The sequence below is a fragment of the Heterocephalus glaber genome, unplaced genomic scaffold (genome assembly GCF_053883595.1).
Source record: "Heterocephalus glaber isolate CG9 unplaced genomic scaffold, H.glaber_assembly_v1.0 deba00000331, whole genome shotgun sequence".
In the NCBI taxonomy this organism is placed as follows: domain Eukaryota; kingdom Metazoa; phylum Chordata; class Mammalia; order Rodentia; family Bathyergidae; genus Heterocephalus; species Heterocephalus glaber.
In genome coordinates, this window is record NW_028258142.1 from 47,538,365 (window position 1) to 47,556,750 (window position 18,386).

At 31.2% G+C, this 18,386-nt stretch overlaps 1 protein-coding gene across 1 annotated transcript in view; it reads left to right on the plus strand.

The window, feature by feature from the left end:
- Ccdc178 (coiled-coil domain containing 178) overlaps positions 1 to 18,386 on the plus strand; it is a 386,593-nt gene that overhangs the window by 55,938 nt on the left and 312,269 nt on the right. Inside the window, 2 exon segments of the mRNA XM_087188664.1 lie at positions 6,926 to 6,948; positions 16,085 to 16,170. Of these exon segments, the coding sequence (XP_087044790.1) occupies positions 6,926 to 6,948; positions 16,085 to 16,170 (109 nt within the window).

Consider the following 18,386-nt stretch of genomic DNA (forward strand, 5'->3'; position numbering starts at 1 on the left):
AAAAGGTGTTTTGGTCTTCTGATATCTTCTTCAATTTCTTTTTTCAGTGTTCTGAAATTTTTATTTTAGAAGTCTTTCACTTTCTTATTTGGATTAATCCTTAGGTATTTTATGTTATTTGAAGCTATTATAAGTGGAATTGTTTTCCTGCTTTTCTACTAATTCATTATTGGTGTATAGTAAAGCTATTAATTTTTCATGTTAATTTTATATCCTGGCACATTACTGTATTCATTTACTAGCTCTAAAAGTCTTTTAGTAGTCTTTAGTTTTCCCAGTATAGAATTATAGAAGTACAAAAAGGATAATTTGGCTTCTTTCCTTCCTATTTGTATCCCTTTTTATTTTTTTCTTTTGGTTAATTACTCTAGCTAAAATTTCAAGCAGCTACACTGAATAATAGTGCTAAATGTGGACATTCATGGCTCATTCCTAATTTCAATGGAAATGCTGTTTTTTTCCATTCAGCAAGATGTTGCCTGTGGGTTTGTAATATGTGGGCATTAATATATTTGGGACTGATCTTTCAATACCTAGTTTTTGTGAGGCTTTTATCATGAAGGGATATTGAATTTTTATTCTGGGTTCTACTTATGTGGCATATTACATTTATCTATTTGTCTAGGTTGAAATTTTCTTGCATCCCTGGGATGAAACCAACTTGATCATGATATATGATATTTTTCATGATTTGTTGAGTTTGGTTTGCAACTATTTAATTAAGGATTTTTACATCTATGTTCATCAATAATTTGATTTTTTTATCGTTGTGTCCTTCTCTGATTGTGATATCAGGATAATGTTGGCCTTGTAGAATGAATTTGGAAGTATTAATTCACTTTTGATTTCATGAAATATTTTAAGGAACGATAGTGTTATTTCTTCTTTAATGGTGTGGAAAAATTCAACCATGAACCTGTCTGGTCCTAGGATTTTCTTTGCTGGGTAGAGTTTTAATTACTTCTTCTATCTCACTGCTATTAATTGCGCTTTCATTTTTTATATCCTCTTGCTTCAGTATTGGTAGACCATATGAGTATAGATATTTATTCAATTTTTCTAGATTCTCTAGTTTATTAGAATATAGTTTTCAAAGTATTCCTAATTAATCCTCTGGATATCAGTGGTGTCTTCTGTAACATTTCCTTTTTATTTCTAATTAGATTGACTTATGCCTTCCTTTCTTTTGGTTAGTTTAGCTGTGTTTATCAGTCTTGCTTATCTTTTCAAGGCATCAACTCTTCATTTTATTGAATCTATGTATTGTTCTTTTGGTTTATACCTCATTAATCTCAAGTGTGATCTTTGTTTCTTATTTTTTCCTGTTTGGTTTTGATTTATTCATTTTAAATTTTTTGATGTAGGCACTCTAAACTTCACTCTTTGAACTACTTTTGCTGTATCCCAGAGATTCTGGCATGACATATTTACATTTTCATTTGATTCCAAAAATATTTTATTTCCTCCTTGTGTTCTTCAATGACTGATTGTTCCAAAGTGAATTGTTCTATCTCCATGTATTTGCATAGTTTCTCTGGTTTCTTTTGTGGTTAATTTCTAATTTCATTCCATTATAATTTGATAAGGTGCAATAAATTATTTCAATTTTTTGTATTTGTTAAGGCTTGCTTTATGGCCTGAAATATGATCAATTTTGGTGACCATTTCATGATCTACTGAGAAGCATAGTTATTCTGTAGTTGGTGAGTGAAGTGTTCTGTAGAGATATGTCCATTTGATCTATGGCATAGTTTAACTCCAAAGTTTCTTTATTGAATTTTTGTCTGTGTTACTGAGAGTGAAGTACTGAAATCAAGCACTGTTTTGAATTGGGACATATGTGTACCATTTGTTGAATTGTGTTTGTTTTCTGAAATTGGGTGGACCAATGTTTGGTGAATATATATTTACAAATATATTTTCTTAGTAGATTTTCTTCCTCTACCAGTATGTTATGGCTTTCTTTGTCTTATCTGACTGATTTGGTCTTGAAGTCTGCTTTTTCATATATAAGTATAACTATTTCTGCTTGATTTTGCAATTCTATGATCTGTATTTGAAACATTGTGTAACTTTTTCAATAACCAATGATCATGTATTGTATGATCCTATTTATATGAAATGTTCAAAATAGGTGAACCTATAGAGATAGAAAGCAGATCGGTGGCTTTCTGGAACTGGTAGTAACTGCTAATGGTTATGGAGATTCTTCTGGGATGATCTCCGTTTTTAACCAGGGTAATCTTAGTCTTTGTTAAAGTTCTATAAGTAATTGTTAAAGTGGTATTTACCTTGGTTATGAAACACATTGAATGAGTGAAAGATCTTTTTTTAATCAACCATTGCAATTAACTTTTTCATTATATCATGACAATTTCTAGTAGTCAGAATGAATACAGTAGAGCCATAATTAGCAGTAAGTCATCTTCCAAAGCTTATTCACCCACACAGAAGTTTCACTGCAATGTAGAAAGAAAAATTCTTCCCAATAAACCCATCATGAATTTTCTATATTTCTAGAAAGAATCAAAAATGCAAAATAATGGAAAAATTGCCTCTAGAACTTTCCATACAATAAAATATTTTGTTTTATTCTTTCTTTCACATTACTCCCTTAGACTTCCTACTCTATAGTTTTATTTAGTTTGGAATGAACTTTACTGATTTGTAATTTTCCTCTTCATTTAATCAATATGAGTCATTAAGATGCTACCATGATTTAAAAGAATGATATAGAAAGTACTTAGAAAACATTCCTTAAAATATTAAGAACAGATTGTAGAACAATGGTAACATTATCATCAATAACAATAATAAAGCTAGTATTTATCAAATACTCTGTCATAGCTTTATTAAACACTTAATATGCATGATTTCATGAATTCTTATTAAAACCTTGGGAGGCAGAAACTGTCATTATCCATTGTTACAGATGACAAACATGACTTCAGGAGTTAATTTCCCCTAAGATCCCATAGTCAGTGTCAGAGCTTCTGAGTTCTAAACACATACTCTGCAGCACTGTGTAATGACATCTATTCCTGACACTGTATCATTTAGGAACTATGAATGTTAAAATAACTCTAATTCTAATTGGAAAACTTGGGTCCTTATTATTCACCATTTACTTGTATAAAAATGCTACCAGAGTAGTATTTTGATATATAATTCTAAAATTTCTTTCTCCATACCAAATTCATCTCTAGTTCTCACAATTGGGTAACTTGCCTCTATCTCTATAAAATGTATACTATAAAGGGTATGACACTAATTATAATAGATAAGCATTGCTCTCTTCTTGAGGACTTTAAAATGTTCAAATAATCATGTTATAATTTATTGAATCACCTCTTAACCAAATTTTTCCTGACTCATGATACTTAACTCTAAATACCTTCTCAGGGCTCTCATGTAAACCATCCTGACAAGTTCTGCATTGTGGAAGACAATGAATTGTCAGTTTTCTAAACTAAGGAATAACACTTTCCTGATTACTAGTTTAGTTTGTATTCATGTGCTTAATGAATATTTATGTTTTTCTCTTGCAAAATGCCTGTATATTTTTTGCTCATTTGTTCTTAGATATAATGTATTTCTTTACTGATATATTATTGCTCTTAATAATGTATGTTGCTTTTAGTAATTTATATATATATATATATATACATACATATAAATATAGTAAACAATCAAATTTACTTTGGGACAATAGTTTAACAAAAATTTTAAAATATTTTCTTAAATTTATGATTTCATTTTTACTTTAAACGTTTTGTGTCTATTTAAGAAATTTAATACTATGTGTAATAGAAAAGTTTTCCTTTATGTATTTTTAAATGTTAGCTTTTAATTTGAGATTTAATTATTTAATAATGTGAAATTGATTTTTTGTATATAAGAATGAAATAGGTAGCTAATTTTAGAAAATAACCTTGACTAATCTATTTTTATTTCAAATCCTGTAATATCTACAAATCTGCTATGCCACATTTATCATATATCAAGTTTTAAAATAAGATTTTATCTGTTTCTGGCTTTCAGCCTACTGGTAAGTTTTGTCTTCCTATTTCAATAAATCATTTCACTTTCTTACATACTTCATAATGTTTTGATATCTGATATTACAGTTCTTTCCTTTTTGTTTGCTTTTTGAGTTATTTGAGTATTGTTAACACTCAATATATTATCAATACTTGATTATTCTTCCATATAAATAAGTTTATCACACTGTGTGAGAAATGTCATTGGGATAGCTAATGTAATTTAGTGCATGCATTCTTTTATTATGTAGGTAAAGGTAGTCACTTTCAGAGTTTCTTAGATTCCGTTTTACCTATTATACTATCAATACAAGAAAATTCCAGCAGACTAGCAATACTAAAACCTCAAAACATGTTTAGAGGAGAGGACTTTATAAGAAAGATAGGCAAATTGCTGAATAATGTTAAAATATTGGTTCATAGCATAATTAACATGTCTGGACATATGTGTGCATGTAATTGTGTGTCCCTTAGTATGTATCAATTAGCCCTTTGGTTTCTTATGCTTTCCATTCATTTGCATTATTTTTCTGTTAATTGCTGTTTATGTACTTTTCAAGTTTTTCTCTTGTTGCATTTTATTGCATTCATCTATTTTTTTGTTTTTATTAATATGTTTTTGTAATACATAATCGTTACATTCATTTTGGAGAAGTAGTCCATTATGGCCTCAAGATGTATCTTTTTTCTTAACAATGACACAGATTTATCCTTTGTTATGGCTGAATATACTCCATCATCTACATATACCACATTTTCTTTATCTACTCATCTGTTGATAAGTGGAAGGGCTGGTTTCAAGATATAGCTATCATGTATTCTGTTGCTGTAAACATGTATGCATATATCACTGTGCTATGATTCTTTAATTTTTCAGTAAGATACCTAGAGGGGCAATGGCTGGGTCAAATGGAATCCCTAGTTATAATTTTTTGAGGAATCTTCATACTGATTTCTATAGTGTTTATACTAGTTTACATTCCCATGAACGATGCAGACAGGTCAAATAGTACTTCTATTTTTAGTTTTTTAAGGAATATCCAAACTGAGTATGATATTTTAAAAATTAATAGAGATATTTATAGTTATCTCCTTTTCAATTTTCATTCCAGTATTTGTTACATCTGAATTTTTAAATTTTTCATCCTATAATCTCTCCTCAAATATTTGTATTATATTCATGGTCATTTATATTTGTCAGTGGTAGATCAGACTAAATTTTTTAGCATATGTTTTTGTTTGTTTGAACAACTTTCAGACCAAGCTTCTATCAAAGATTCCTACCCAGAAATAGAAATTTTTACTTAGAATCTGTGTAAATAAGAAGTAATATATTCAGGCAAGAAAATTGGGGTCCTGTACTTTTAACTAAGTAAGCTTACATTTGAGTGTGTACCACTTTAAAATATTTCAGTCCTAAATGAATTGCTGTTGTACTTTGTCTCCTGTTTGTGACCATTGTGAGATTCTTCTGCTTACTTAGACTTTGCTGTTTCACTCTCGAACCATAACTTCCACGCTTGTTTAATCTCTACATCTTAGGCAGATCTAAAATATGTTTAGAGAGTTACTCTCGTGGCAACATCTAGGGGCCAAGTTTTGAGCCAGGCATTCTGGACTCTTGGATAGAAAGCAATAGGATGATTCATCTCTTCCACAGGAATTCCTTCAATTGTTTACTTAATCATCTTCAAATTTTCACATGTTGGGAGTTCCCCTAGCATCTCAGAAAAGCATTTTACCAACTCTATAATAGTTTGCATTTGTCTGTTCCTAGCTGTGTTTTCTTTTCCTTTGTTTTCACTGTCTAATCCCTTTCTATTTATGAAAATGTTCCAAAATGTTGTTTCATGTTTTCCATGTGCTGTGTGTGCATGTTTATGCAGATCCACGTGTGTGTGTGTGTGTGTGTGTGTGTGTGTGTGTATGTGCAGATATCTAGATTTTGGTAGGCTATGGGAACTGGGTAGAATTAATATACTTAAACTAACATCTTTTTTTTTAATAACAATCCCAAAGTAAAAGTTTTAATTTCACTTAAAGAATCCTGTTAGTTTTTTTTTCTTTTAAACTCTTTTATTGGTATAGTTTAGGTATACAGTACATTTACATTTATCATTGGGTGCTTGTACCTGTACATGATGTATCTTTGTTCTTATTTTTTCCCCATTACCTGTGCAGCTTTCACCCCCTCCAACCTTTCCTATTTACATAGACTTCATTTCCATTTTTTTTCTTTTTTCATAATTTTTCCTTTCCCTTCTTTGTTTTCCCCTTCTCCTCCCACCATCCCTACCCCTTTGGACATTTTATTCCTATTTCAAATTATCAAACTAACATCTTAAATTGAAGATATTTATAAACCCTATAGAATCCAACTATATAGTCCTTGACTTTTGGTAATTTATGCCTCTTATACCTCAAAGAATTGTTAGGATGTATCCAAAGAACATAGTCCCAGCTAAGGAACTTATAGTCCAGAAGAGATATAATATAATGGAAAACTAAATTGTTCGTGGAGTTGCAAATAATTTATTTATCACTCTTTGTTAGTACATAAATATTTAATAAATGTTAAGCATTTCTGATTGTATGGAAAATCATTTGAGAATAAGCAGCATTTGAATTGACCCTTAAGAAAGAACTTGATTTAAAAACAAAGATATTCAAGGTGAGAAAAATTATGTAGGAATAATAATACAAAGGTAAGAGTCAGTTTGAGAAATATATACATATTGGGGAAAAAATAAAAAGTGTAATTTATTCAAAATATAGTTAGGTATGTGAAATACAGAATTGGAAGTTTTACCAGTGAGTTTACATGAAGTTTAGCAATTGTTTTATGAGATGTTTAAAATTTGATTTTTATTGAGATCTTTTGACAGTTTGAAACTTCTCTGGAAAAATGGTAAGAAAATTTCATGCTTCTTTTATCATTTTTTATATTGAAATTTTAATAATCTTTATCTGGCCAGTTTTGTTTCAAAAATAATGAGAAACTGAAAGCAAAAATTTTTACTGTAAATATTGGAATGTATTTTTTAAAAATATAAAACATAGGATTTTACTGTAAGTGAAATAATATGGCTCTCCATTCATACAAAAATCAAAACCAAGATTTGCAGAAATCTGGAATCTAGTAAAAACTTTGGAAGAACCAAGGAAAAGCTTATTTTAAAGAACTTGCTGGATCATGTTAGGAGAGCACTATAAAATTTTAAGTTCCCTTTTGCCATTCTCATCTCTATATCAATGGTAGCCATGTAGGTAGCATCCCACACTTACGTAAATTTCTAGTGCCAGTAGGAATAATTCTTTTTTTTTTTTTGGCACTGCAGAAGCAAAATCTTTATATGTAGATGAAATGATCATCTACAGAGAAAATACTAAGAAATCTCTAGGAGCCCCTAGAACTTGTACTTGAATTTAGCAGGATTAGAAAACACAAGGTATATATAAAAATTCAGGTCTGTGTATACTTGCTATAAATGAATTGGATATTGAAATTTAAAAGTTATGTAGGAGTACAAAGGACCCAGAAAAGCCAAAAACAAAAACAAAAACAGTGCTGGAAGACATTTAGCACCCAATTTTAAGACTTCTTCTAAAACTACAGTAATCAAGGCAGTGTTGGTGTAAGGAAAGACATATAGATCATTGGAATAAAACAGAGAATCTAGAAATAGAACCACACATATATGGTCCACTGAGTTTTGAAAGATTATTTAACATTAGCATTTTATACAATATAAACTCGATTCAAGAGCCAAGGAAGAGATAGTGTCTTCAGCAAATGGCACTAAAACATCTGGTATCCATACATAAAAAATTAACCTCAACCCTTTTTTTCCATACATGAAAATAACTTGAAGGGATCTATGAACCTAAATAAGAAAGCCTAAAAGTATAAAACTTTAAGAAGAAATTATAAGGGAAGATATTTATGAATTCAGGGTAGGCAAGAACTACCTAGGATACAAAACACATGATGTATAAAAGAAAAAAATTGATAAATGAGATTCCATCAAAATTTAGAACTTTAAATGACATCATTAAAATGAAAAGTAGTCCTTAAACAGACCATATTTACAATGCATATAACCTACGACCAGAATATATAAAGAATTCTTAGAGCTCATTAATAGACAACCCAATTCAAATGTAGACATAAGAAGATGATAAATAGCCAGTATACCACAAGGAATGGTGTGCAATTCTAGAATCAGAAAAATATTAATCAGTACAATAATAAGATTGAATTATACATTCATTAGGGAGATGAAGTCAAAAGTTTTAAAAGCCTTGTCATGGCTTTTTCTTTTTGTTGGATTCTCCCCCTTTGTGTTTAATTTGTCACGCCCAATGGATTCATTCTGCTGGGTTTCCTGGGGTTGTGATCCTCATTGTCTTTTCCTAGGGTATTGTCTAAAATTTTTTGGAGTGCCGGTTTGGTATTCGTGAAGTTCCTGAGGTGCTCTTTATCATGAAAGTATCTTATTTCTCCATCAATTTTGAAAGATAGTTTTGCAGGGTACATCAATCTGGGTTGGAGACTGTTTTCCTTTCAGGCTTGAAATACATCACTCCAAGCTCTTCATGCCTTGAGGGTTTGCATTGAGAAGTCCGCTGTGATTCTGTTGGGCTTTCCTTTGTATGTGATTTGTTTCTTTTCTCTCACTGCTTGTAGAATTTTATTCTTCTGTTGGATTTCTGGAATCCTAACTATTATATGCCTATGTGTAGATTTTTTTTTTTTGATTAAGGCTAGCTGGAGTCCTATATGCCTCACTTTTCTGTATGTCAAATTATTTTCCCCTCCTTGGGAAGTTTTCTGCCATCACTTCTGTGAACAGTTTTTTTTATGTCATCTGCACTCTCTCCTCTTTCTTCATTGACTCCAATCAGTCTTATGTTATTCTTCTTTGTATCATCTAGCAGCTGCTGGATTGATTTCTCATGTTCCCTTACAATTTTAAAGCAATTTTTCTTTTTCTCCTCACTAATTGCAATCTTATCTTCTATATGTGAAATTCTATCCTCACATTGGTTCATTCTGCTGCGTAGACTTTCGATGGAGTTTTTAATCTCTTGGAAATCTTTTTGTATCTGTTTTATGGATTCCATTTATTTCCTATGTTGGGATTCCATCATGTTCCTCAGATCCTCTATTTTTTTATCTATGTCCTCTCTAGATTTATTAATCATGTCTTGCACCATGAGCAAAATCTTTGCTGTTATCTGAGTAATTATTTCTGATTTCATTTTTCCCAGATCCTCTTTTGTTGTCAGTTCAGAGAGTCCAGGTGGTTGAGTATCAGATTGTTCCATCTCGTTTCCCTTTGTGGTTGCTGGAGGTGATCTGGAAGTCTGTTTTTGAGGCTTTTTTTATGTGTCTTCTCATTTCCACGGTGGGAGGGGTGCTTCTGGCACCCATGCAGCTCACCTTCTCTGCCCTCAGAGCTTGGGATGGCGGCGGGGGAGCTTCCTTCTGGGTTCTGGGACCAGCTCAGCTTCACTGCTCTCTAGGAGCCTGGGATGGACAGGGAGCTTCCTTCCAGATGCTGGGACCGGCTCACCTCCTCTGCCCTAGGAGCCTGAGATGGAGGGGGGGAGCTTCCTTCCGGGTGCTCGGACCAGTTCACCTTCTTTGGAATAATTCTTTATTTCCAGAGAATTATGTTTGAGTGTTTTGACTTTCCTGTTTGTCCTATGAAAAACCAGCCCAAAGCCTTGCCTTTGTTTTACCTGGGTCAGAGTAATCACAGGCTGGGGCAACTTCTAGGCTGTGCTTTCTGAAAACTTTTAAAGATATACACCTGCTACAGCAGCCTGATTAAATGGATAATAATTGGAGCAAGAATTGCAAAGATCAAAATGCATGTGACGGAAAGGTTAGAAAAAGGTTGATGAGAGAGTAGGGTTATTCAAAGTTTTCAATATACTATAGAATCCAGAAATATACAGATACAATGAGGGCTGAAAATATGCCAGAAAAATATCTAAGAGTATCATAGTTCTTACCTCTGGCTGATGTTTAGGGGATCTGCAGGAGTAAGCATTGAATGGAGAGGGAGGATCCCAAATAGCCTGGATAAGCATCTGAAGGAGTACCATAACACAGAGTCAATCACCTACAGTTGAGAAAGTTTGTATTTCTTTTTCCTTTCTTTTGGTTCTGAGGCAATTAAGGTATAACAGTGAAAGCATTGGCTTACCAGCTAGCTAAATAAAGAGTTCAGTGGTTATATAAGACAAAAAACATAGACATTTCATAAAATGTTTAGAAAAGTCACTGAACAAAACAAAAATAATTTCAGAACAAACAGGAATAGTGAATCTAACAGAGGGAGGGTAACATGATATCCATTCCATACTAAAATATTCAAAATGTTCAGTTTTCTACAACAAATTATGAGGTAGGCAAAGAAGAAAAGAGAAAGCTTGACTCTTTCACAGCAAGAAAAAAAGGTTCATATAAACTATTCCCCGGGAAGCCCAGAATGGGCCTTTACTGGATAAAGACTTTAAATAAACTCTCTCCCAATAAGAGAAAGGAAACCACGGATAATGAAATATGTTATATCAAGGGAATGATATATAGAAGATTATTGGAGACACTTGCAGTGGATCCCGATCTCGTGCTCAGTGCTCTGCTGCAAGATGAGAAGAAAGACTAGAAAATGGTGTTAAAGAGAAAGAGACAGGAAACCGGGATGATCAGGGCTGAGCAAGCAGAAAAGACCCTAAATAGAGAGAATCACTGATATTTATTGGTGACGTGATCATTGTTAAGTAGGGGTGAGGGGATTAAGTGTGGTTGCTAGGAATAAATTGCTGATACAGGCAAAGCTTATAAAAGAAGAGATGAAGTATTCATGTAATAGGAATAGAACAGACAAGATATAGGTTTTGGTTAACAATTAACCTTGTCTTTTTAGTTAAGAAGGTTTCAATTCTGGGAACAAAATTTGGGTGTGAGTTACCTTGACCTCAGCTGACATTGTATCTCATATTAAAACCTCCACTTCATGGACCATTTCTTTGGCCTCTGTTGTGGCCATTGGCAGAGAGCTTGTGCTAAACCGCCCACCATCCACATTGCTCTCCTGAGTTATCTAGGCTTTGGTTAGACCCACTTCTTAAAACAAGCCAATTGTGGGATTAACTCTTTACAGCCTGCATTGCTTTCAGCCTGCTTTGGGCATTATCAATAGGGCAATCTGCCACAGAAGATGAAGAAGTAAATCATAAATAAATAAATAGAAAATCAGTAGACCAAAAGTAACATAACTGAAGTTATAAATTTCACTAGAGGGGTTCAGCAACAGATTTGAGCAGGCAGAAGAAAGAAACAGTAAACTTGATAGGTCAGCAGAAGTTATCCCATCTCTGAAGTAGACTAACAAGAGAACCAAGAAAATGAAAAGTACTCAAGAAGCCCGAGGGACACATAAAGCATAGAAATGTATCTGTACTATTTCTAATGCTATAAGGAAAGAGAAAGTGGGCATAAAGAATATTTGAAGGAAATTTTACTTAAAATCTCCAAAATTTGATGAAAAAACCAAATCTACACATTTGCTAAAGTCAGTTAATTTCAAATTGGATTAAAGTCAAAGAGATTCAAAGCAACACACATGTTAGTCCATTTATTCAAAGCTTGGAATAAAAAGAGAATCTTGAAAGTCCAAGACATAAGTGAATAGTCAAGACCAAGATATCCTCAATCAGATTAATAGTCAATTTCTCAACACAGGTTATGAAAGATAGAAGACAAAGGAATGACATGTTTAAATGCTGGAGTAGGGGGGAAAGCCACTCTCATTCAATAATCCTGAAATCCTGTAAAAGTATCCTTCAAGGATAAATGAGAAATTCATACAGTTTCAGATAAATAAAAACTGATGGTGTATGTGTGTGAGGGAGCATATCATCAATAGATCTCTCCTAAAGAAATACTCTAAGTAATTCTTTCATGCTGAAATAAAAGAACACTAAATAGTAATTGAAAACTGTGAAGAAATAAAGAAAAATAATGATAACTAAAAGTTAAATATTAAAATCACTGTAATTGCATTTTTGTATAATTGTAACTTCATTTCTTTATATAACACATAATTATAGATCTGTGTCAAAGGCACACAATATATAAATGTGTGATTTGTAAGACTGACTAAATAAATGGAAAAGCAGAGATATAAATGAGCAGTTTTTTAATACTATTGAAACTATGTTGATTTTAATTCAGACTTAAGTTTTATGAAGTTAAAATATTAATTGGCAGCCCAGGTAACCATTAAGATTATTTAAAAATCTTTAAAAGTAAAAGTTCTTTAAAAGTAAATAGAAAAGTAACATACTAGAAAAAACGACTAACCACAAAAGATGACAGTTATAGAGAAATGGAGGAATAGAAAATATGCAGATATTATATAGAAAAACAGAAAAATGCCAGAAACAAATCCTCCCTTATGAGTAGTTATGTTACACAAAGATGGATTAAGCTCTAATTAAAGTGAGAACATCTGTAAAAAAATGTCTTCAGTCTGGGCTGTCTATAAGAGACTCATCTGAAATCCAAAGATAGAAGTATGTTAAAAGTAAAAAGATAGAAAGAAAAACAAATTCATGCAAATAATAACTTAAAGAAAGAGCTGTGTGACTATGCTAATATCACATACAAATGAATTTAAATAAAAACCTATTGCAGGAGACAAAGCTATACTGATTAATATATTTGTTATATTAAAATGTTGATTTGATATAATGATAAAAGTGTCATAAAATTGAAGGGAGAAATAGGCATTTCTAGATGAAAGATTTGAGAATTCAATTATTCCTCTCTCAAAAAAAAATATAACAACTAAAAAAAAACAACTAAAAGGAAGTTCAGTAAGGCAATATATTTGAACTACCTGAGAACCAACTAGATCTAACCAACTTACATATTTTGCTCACTCAAGAGCAGCAAAATCATATTCTCTTCATAAGTACATGAGACATTTTTCAGTATATATGAATCCTCAAAACAAAGTCTAATAAAATAAAAAAGATCAAACTCATATAAAGTTTTTTTGCTGAATAAAATGAAATGGAGATCAGTAACAGAAGTAAACCTATGTAATTTGTTTATATGTAGAAATTAAACAAAACAAAACACAATGGACTGAAGCAGTAATCATGGAGAAAACTAAAAATATATTGAGATGAATGTACCAAAACTTATACTATGGAATTAAGATAGTTCTCAGAGAGAAATTTAGAGCTCTAAATGTTTACATTAAAAAGATTGCCAAGCCATTAACCTAATTTTATACTTCAAGAAACTAGAAAAGGAGGAGTAAGCTAAACCTAAAGTTAGCAAAAGGAAGGAAATAAAAAATATTAAAGTAATGACAAATTAAACAATAAAATTAAGTAAAACAAAAGTTGTTTCTTTGAAGACATAAACCCAATTCACAAACATTTATTTAAACTAACAAAAGAAGAGCTGTCTCAAATTAATAAAATTTAATCAGTACATTGCAACAAATCTTATGGAAATAAAAGGATACTGTGAACAATTGTATGCCAACAAATTTAATAGCCAACACAAAAGGTACTAATTCCTAGAAACACATCACTTACCACAATTGCCTCAGGAAGACCATCTAAACTGACCTTTAAAAAGTAAAAAGATGGAAATAATAATCCCAACAAAGAATACTCCAGTTTCAGATGACTTCACTGGTTAATTCTACTAAACATTGGAAAAAGGAATTGTATCACTTCCTCTCAAAATCTTCCAAAACTAGAAGAGAATATTTGCTTATTCATTCTCTGAGACCAGTATTAACCATGATGTCAAAATAAGATAAAAACTATATAAGAAATTTACAGAGAAGTGACTCTTAGAATGTAGGTGCCAAAATCCTCAAAAAATCTGAGTAACATAGTATTGAATCCAGTAATTCTATTACCAGGATTATACATCATAACCAAGTCAGATTTATTCCAAGAATACAAAAGTGATTTAAGGGCCAGGGATTTAGCTCAGTGGTGGCATGCCTGCCTCGCAAGTGCAAGGTCCTGAGTTCGATCCCAGGTACTGGAAAAAAAAAGCAATTTAATATACAAATATCAATCAGTGTAATACCAATATTATAAAATAAAAGATAAAACCCACTTGAACATCTCAATGGGAAACAAACGTGGCACAAGATAACACTTTTCGTAATGGAAACACTCAAAAAAACTAAGATTATAAGGGAAGTTCTTAAACACAATCAAGGACATGAAAAAGCTCACATTATGCTTTACCATGAAGACTGAAGATGACAACCTTAGATTAGGAGCAAGGATGCCTGGTCTCATCACTTTTATTCATCATTTGAGGAACTTTCACCTTGCTGGTATAGATTTAAAATGCTTATGCACTAAAAAACAGGATTTTTAGTTCCTCAAGAAGTGAAATCTGAAATTATCATATGAAGCATCAGTTTCACTGAGGTGTTACCATATGTCCAAAAAAGTATTTGAAACAAGTGTTCAAAGTAAAACATATACAAATGTTCATAACATAACTAAGTATTAACAAGGGCTAAAAAGAGATATTCCCAAATCCATCAGTAGATTAATAGATGAACAAAATGTGTCTTAAGCATACAATGAAATATTCTACCATGAAAAATAAATAAATCTATGATAATAATATAATATGGATAAGCCTCAAAACTATTGTGCCAACTTTAAGAAGCCAGATGTAAAAAGTCATCTTTATATAATTCTGTTTATGTGAAATATCAATAATAGATATTTCCATAGAGACAGAAAGCAAATTGGTCCGGCTCATGACTATTAGGAGGGGAAGGGAAGTGAGTGCTTAATGAAATGATTAATTTTATGTGATGTGACTTATCTCAATGAAAAGCAGTAAAAGTTTAGAGAATTAGAACTAAACTTTCGAAGACAATACACCTCAATAGATCTAATTATGTACAATAATTTACCATATCATTATAAGGCAGTGGAGTGTTATTTACTAATAAAATCTGGAATAAATTTTTTTAATTTCTTTTTTTTTTTGGTACCAGGGATCAAACTTGGGTCCTTGCGCTTGTGGGGTATTTTTTTAATTTCTTTTTTATTTTTTGTACCAGGCATCAAACTCAGGACCTTGTGCTTGCCAGGCAAAAGGCGACACCACCGAGCTAAATAAATCCCCTGCCCAATTTTTTAAAATTTCTTAATGCAAACAGACCAGAAAAAAATTACATCTTACAAAAAAATATTTCCCAATTAAAATTAAAGGAAGAAAATATGATAAATATTTTCCTGATCTCAAAAAATAAAGGATTTGCCAAATAAATTGTGAATCAATGAGAATAATAATATAGAACCATTAGAAATATTGAATAGCTTTTAAATATACTGGAAACAATATCATGTAACTAAAGCAGAATGCTTTGTAGTTGATATTGATTTTCTTAAAATGTTTATAAATGAAAAAATACCTTCTAAAAGTAAATGAAAATTACTTTAATTTTCTAGAATTGGACAAGCGTACTAATGATAATGAGGAATATTTCATTATTAAACATAATGAATCTTTTTAAAAAGATATTTTAGATAGAAAATGACATTTAATTGGGGCATTCTTCTAAGAGCTTATTAACTTTAAATCTAGAATGATATTATTACTCCTTCTAGTTTGTATTTATTTCCCAGAAATCACTAAACTCAAATTAGAGAAATACTGTAACTCATCCAACTTATTCTCAAACACCCCTTTTCTCCAGGATAAACTAATTTCTTATTAGAAAATAGCTTTAATATCCTCTCAAGATTTCAAGGATTCAAAACAAATTTTAAATTTCTATTAATTTTTTATTAAGTGTAAATCTGACTACATGTTAAAATTTTCCTATATTAGTCCCCAATATACTAGAATTACTGTGTAGTAAACTTAACAGAAACATTTAATATTTCATGTAAAATCATCATCTAAAATTTGATTTACTGTTTATTAAATATATCCCTCCTTTACTAATTCCCTCCTTCTGTAGGAGTAAAACTTCTTCCTCAGTGGACCTAAAAGAAGATTGGAGTATTGCTATACCAGTGAAAGAAGTCAAGCTAGAAGAAGAGAGAAGTAAATTTGCTCTTTATATTTAGATAAAAATAATTATATTTAGAACTCATTGGCTTATCACTTAATACATTTCGAATTTTCACAATAATCATTTTCTTGTGGTTCACAATTCTCTGAGTGTTGAATAAAGAATACAGCCCTCCATATCATTTGACAAGGAATTCATTCAAAACATATTTATTAATGACTATTATGTACACGATACTGGTCTAAGTCCTGAGAATATAATGACACTGGCCCACATCTTAAGAAGCTAACTATAATACAGAGTTGTTCAGTCGAACTCTCTGTGATAATCAAAGTGTTCTATGTCAGTACTCTTTGATAGAGCAGCCACTAGCTACACATAGAGATGTTGAGCATGTGGAATATGATGAAACTGAGCAAATTCATTCTTAATTAACTTATATTTAAATGTACATATTGACACCTGGTTTAGGGACTTTGAAACACTTGTGGATATTTAAGTTGTGTTTAGTATTCATCACAATTTAGAAAATGAGGAATACTTTATTCACAGGCATAAAATTTGTGTTAAAATTACTTCAATGTACTTGAAAATATTTTTGAGATAATATTAAATTCATCGATGCCTACTACAAAAATATACTAATTCCTTTTACTTTTGGTAGAGGATACTAAATAACTTTGGACTTTTTTAAAAGCAAAAATGTTTTGTTGTTAAAAGTTTTCATTCATAGGGAAGCTTTATTTTTGATGTTTTTCTTTACATTTTTTGTGTGTACAAAGAAAATAACAATGTCAATATTTACTTAGCACATTTCCACATGACAGATTTTAAGAGAAAAGATTAACATATTAATATTTACAATCACAATTAAATTGTTTGTTACCTATATATAATATATTTACTATAAATCTGTATATTTGGATCTAAAATACACAGCAATAACAGAATGAGGGAGATTTATTATAATTAAATGTTTATATTAAAAATTGAAGGCAGTTGCTTACTTAGTCAATATGAAATAGTAACTGTGATGATTTATAGAGAATATTAAAGAGATGTTTAATACAATGAATTAGAGGTGCCCCAGGTCATATACACTTGTATCATTTATTTGAGAATACTGTTACAGGGACAGAATAAAAGACAGTTTATACAAACAATGAACAATTCTCTAAAACGCCTATAAATCTAATCCACAGTGTTTTGATTGTGTTAATTTCTTTGTGTGACTCAGACTGAAGTCATAAAATTTATCACAGAGTGAATCATAAATTATCTGAAGAATACAAAAATGCAATTATCAATATAAAGTGCTCAGGGTGTTGTAGAACTTGGTAAAACAAAGTAATAGATTCAAAAATACCAAATAAAGATCAGATGAGAAAATCACTTTTATGCATTAAAGTAGAGAAATCTGTTTCTCATGAATTCCTATCAGGAGGCATGCTAAATTTCTTTGACAAGCCCATGAGGTTAGAAATAGACTGTATGGCTGGGCTACAGGTGCATACCTGTAATCCCAGCATTGTAGGAGTCTGATGCAGGAGGATTGCATGTTCAAGGCCAGCTTTGGCAACTTGGCAACTAAGTGAGACCCTGTCTTAAGATAAAAATAAAAATTACTGGGGATGTATGTCAGTGCAAAGTCCTAGGTTCGTTCAATTCCTGGTACTGGAAAAATAAAATTAAAATATAGCCTGTGTTACTGCTGAGTTTGCACTTCTAACCACAATTTAACCATTATATAATACCATCATCCAACAGAAAATCATTATCTTTATTTTCCAGTGGCAAGCCAAAAAATATTTACTCATTGTCTTTTTCTTAATGCAATTTTACTATTTTATCCCCACCCTCTGCTTTTTGGTGACCTTGTCTTTCTTGACGTTTTGTGTTTATATATTCTTGTCATGTCGCATTTTGAAAAAAAGTCATTGTTCATAGGCAGAAATACCACAAAGATGGGGCTTTCATCTCTCTTCTTTACCTTATCTCCAAGGGAGAGTGTATTATCAGCATATTATAGACTGTGCACACACTTCTTTCATAAATAATGTAGATGAATGAAACTCATGGTAATACCTATGTTAACATTAAGTCATATCATTCCAGAGCTGTGAACCAGGAATCATAAGTACCTCTCATTAAAAGTATTAATTTGAATTAAAACTAAGTAAATAGAATGTGCAAATCATGATGAATTCCTGGAAAGGCTAAGTAAAAAAGTTATTATCTGATAAAATTG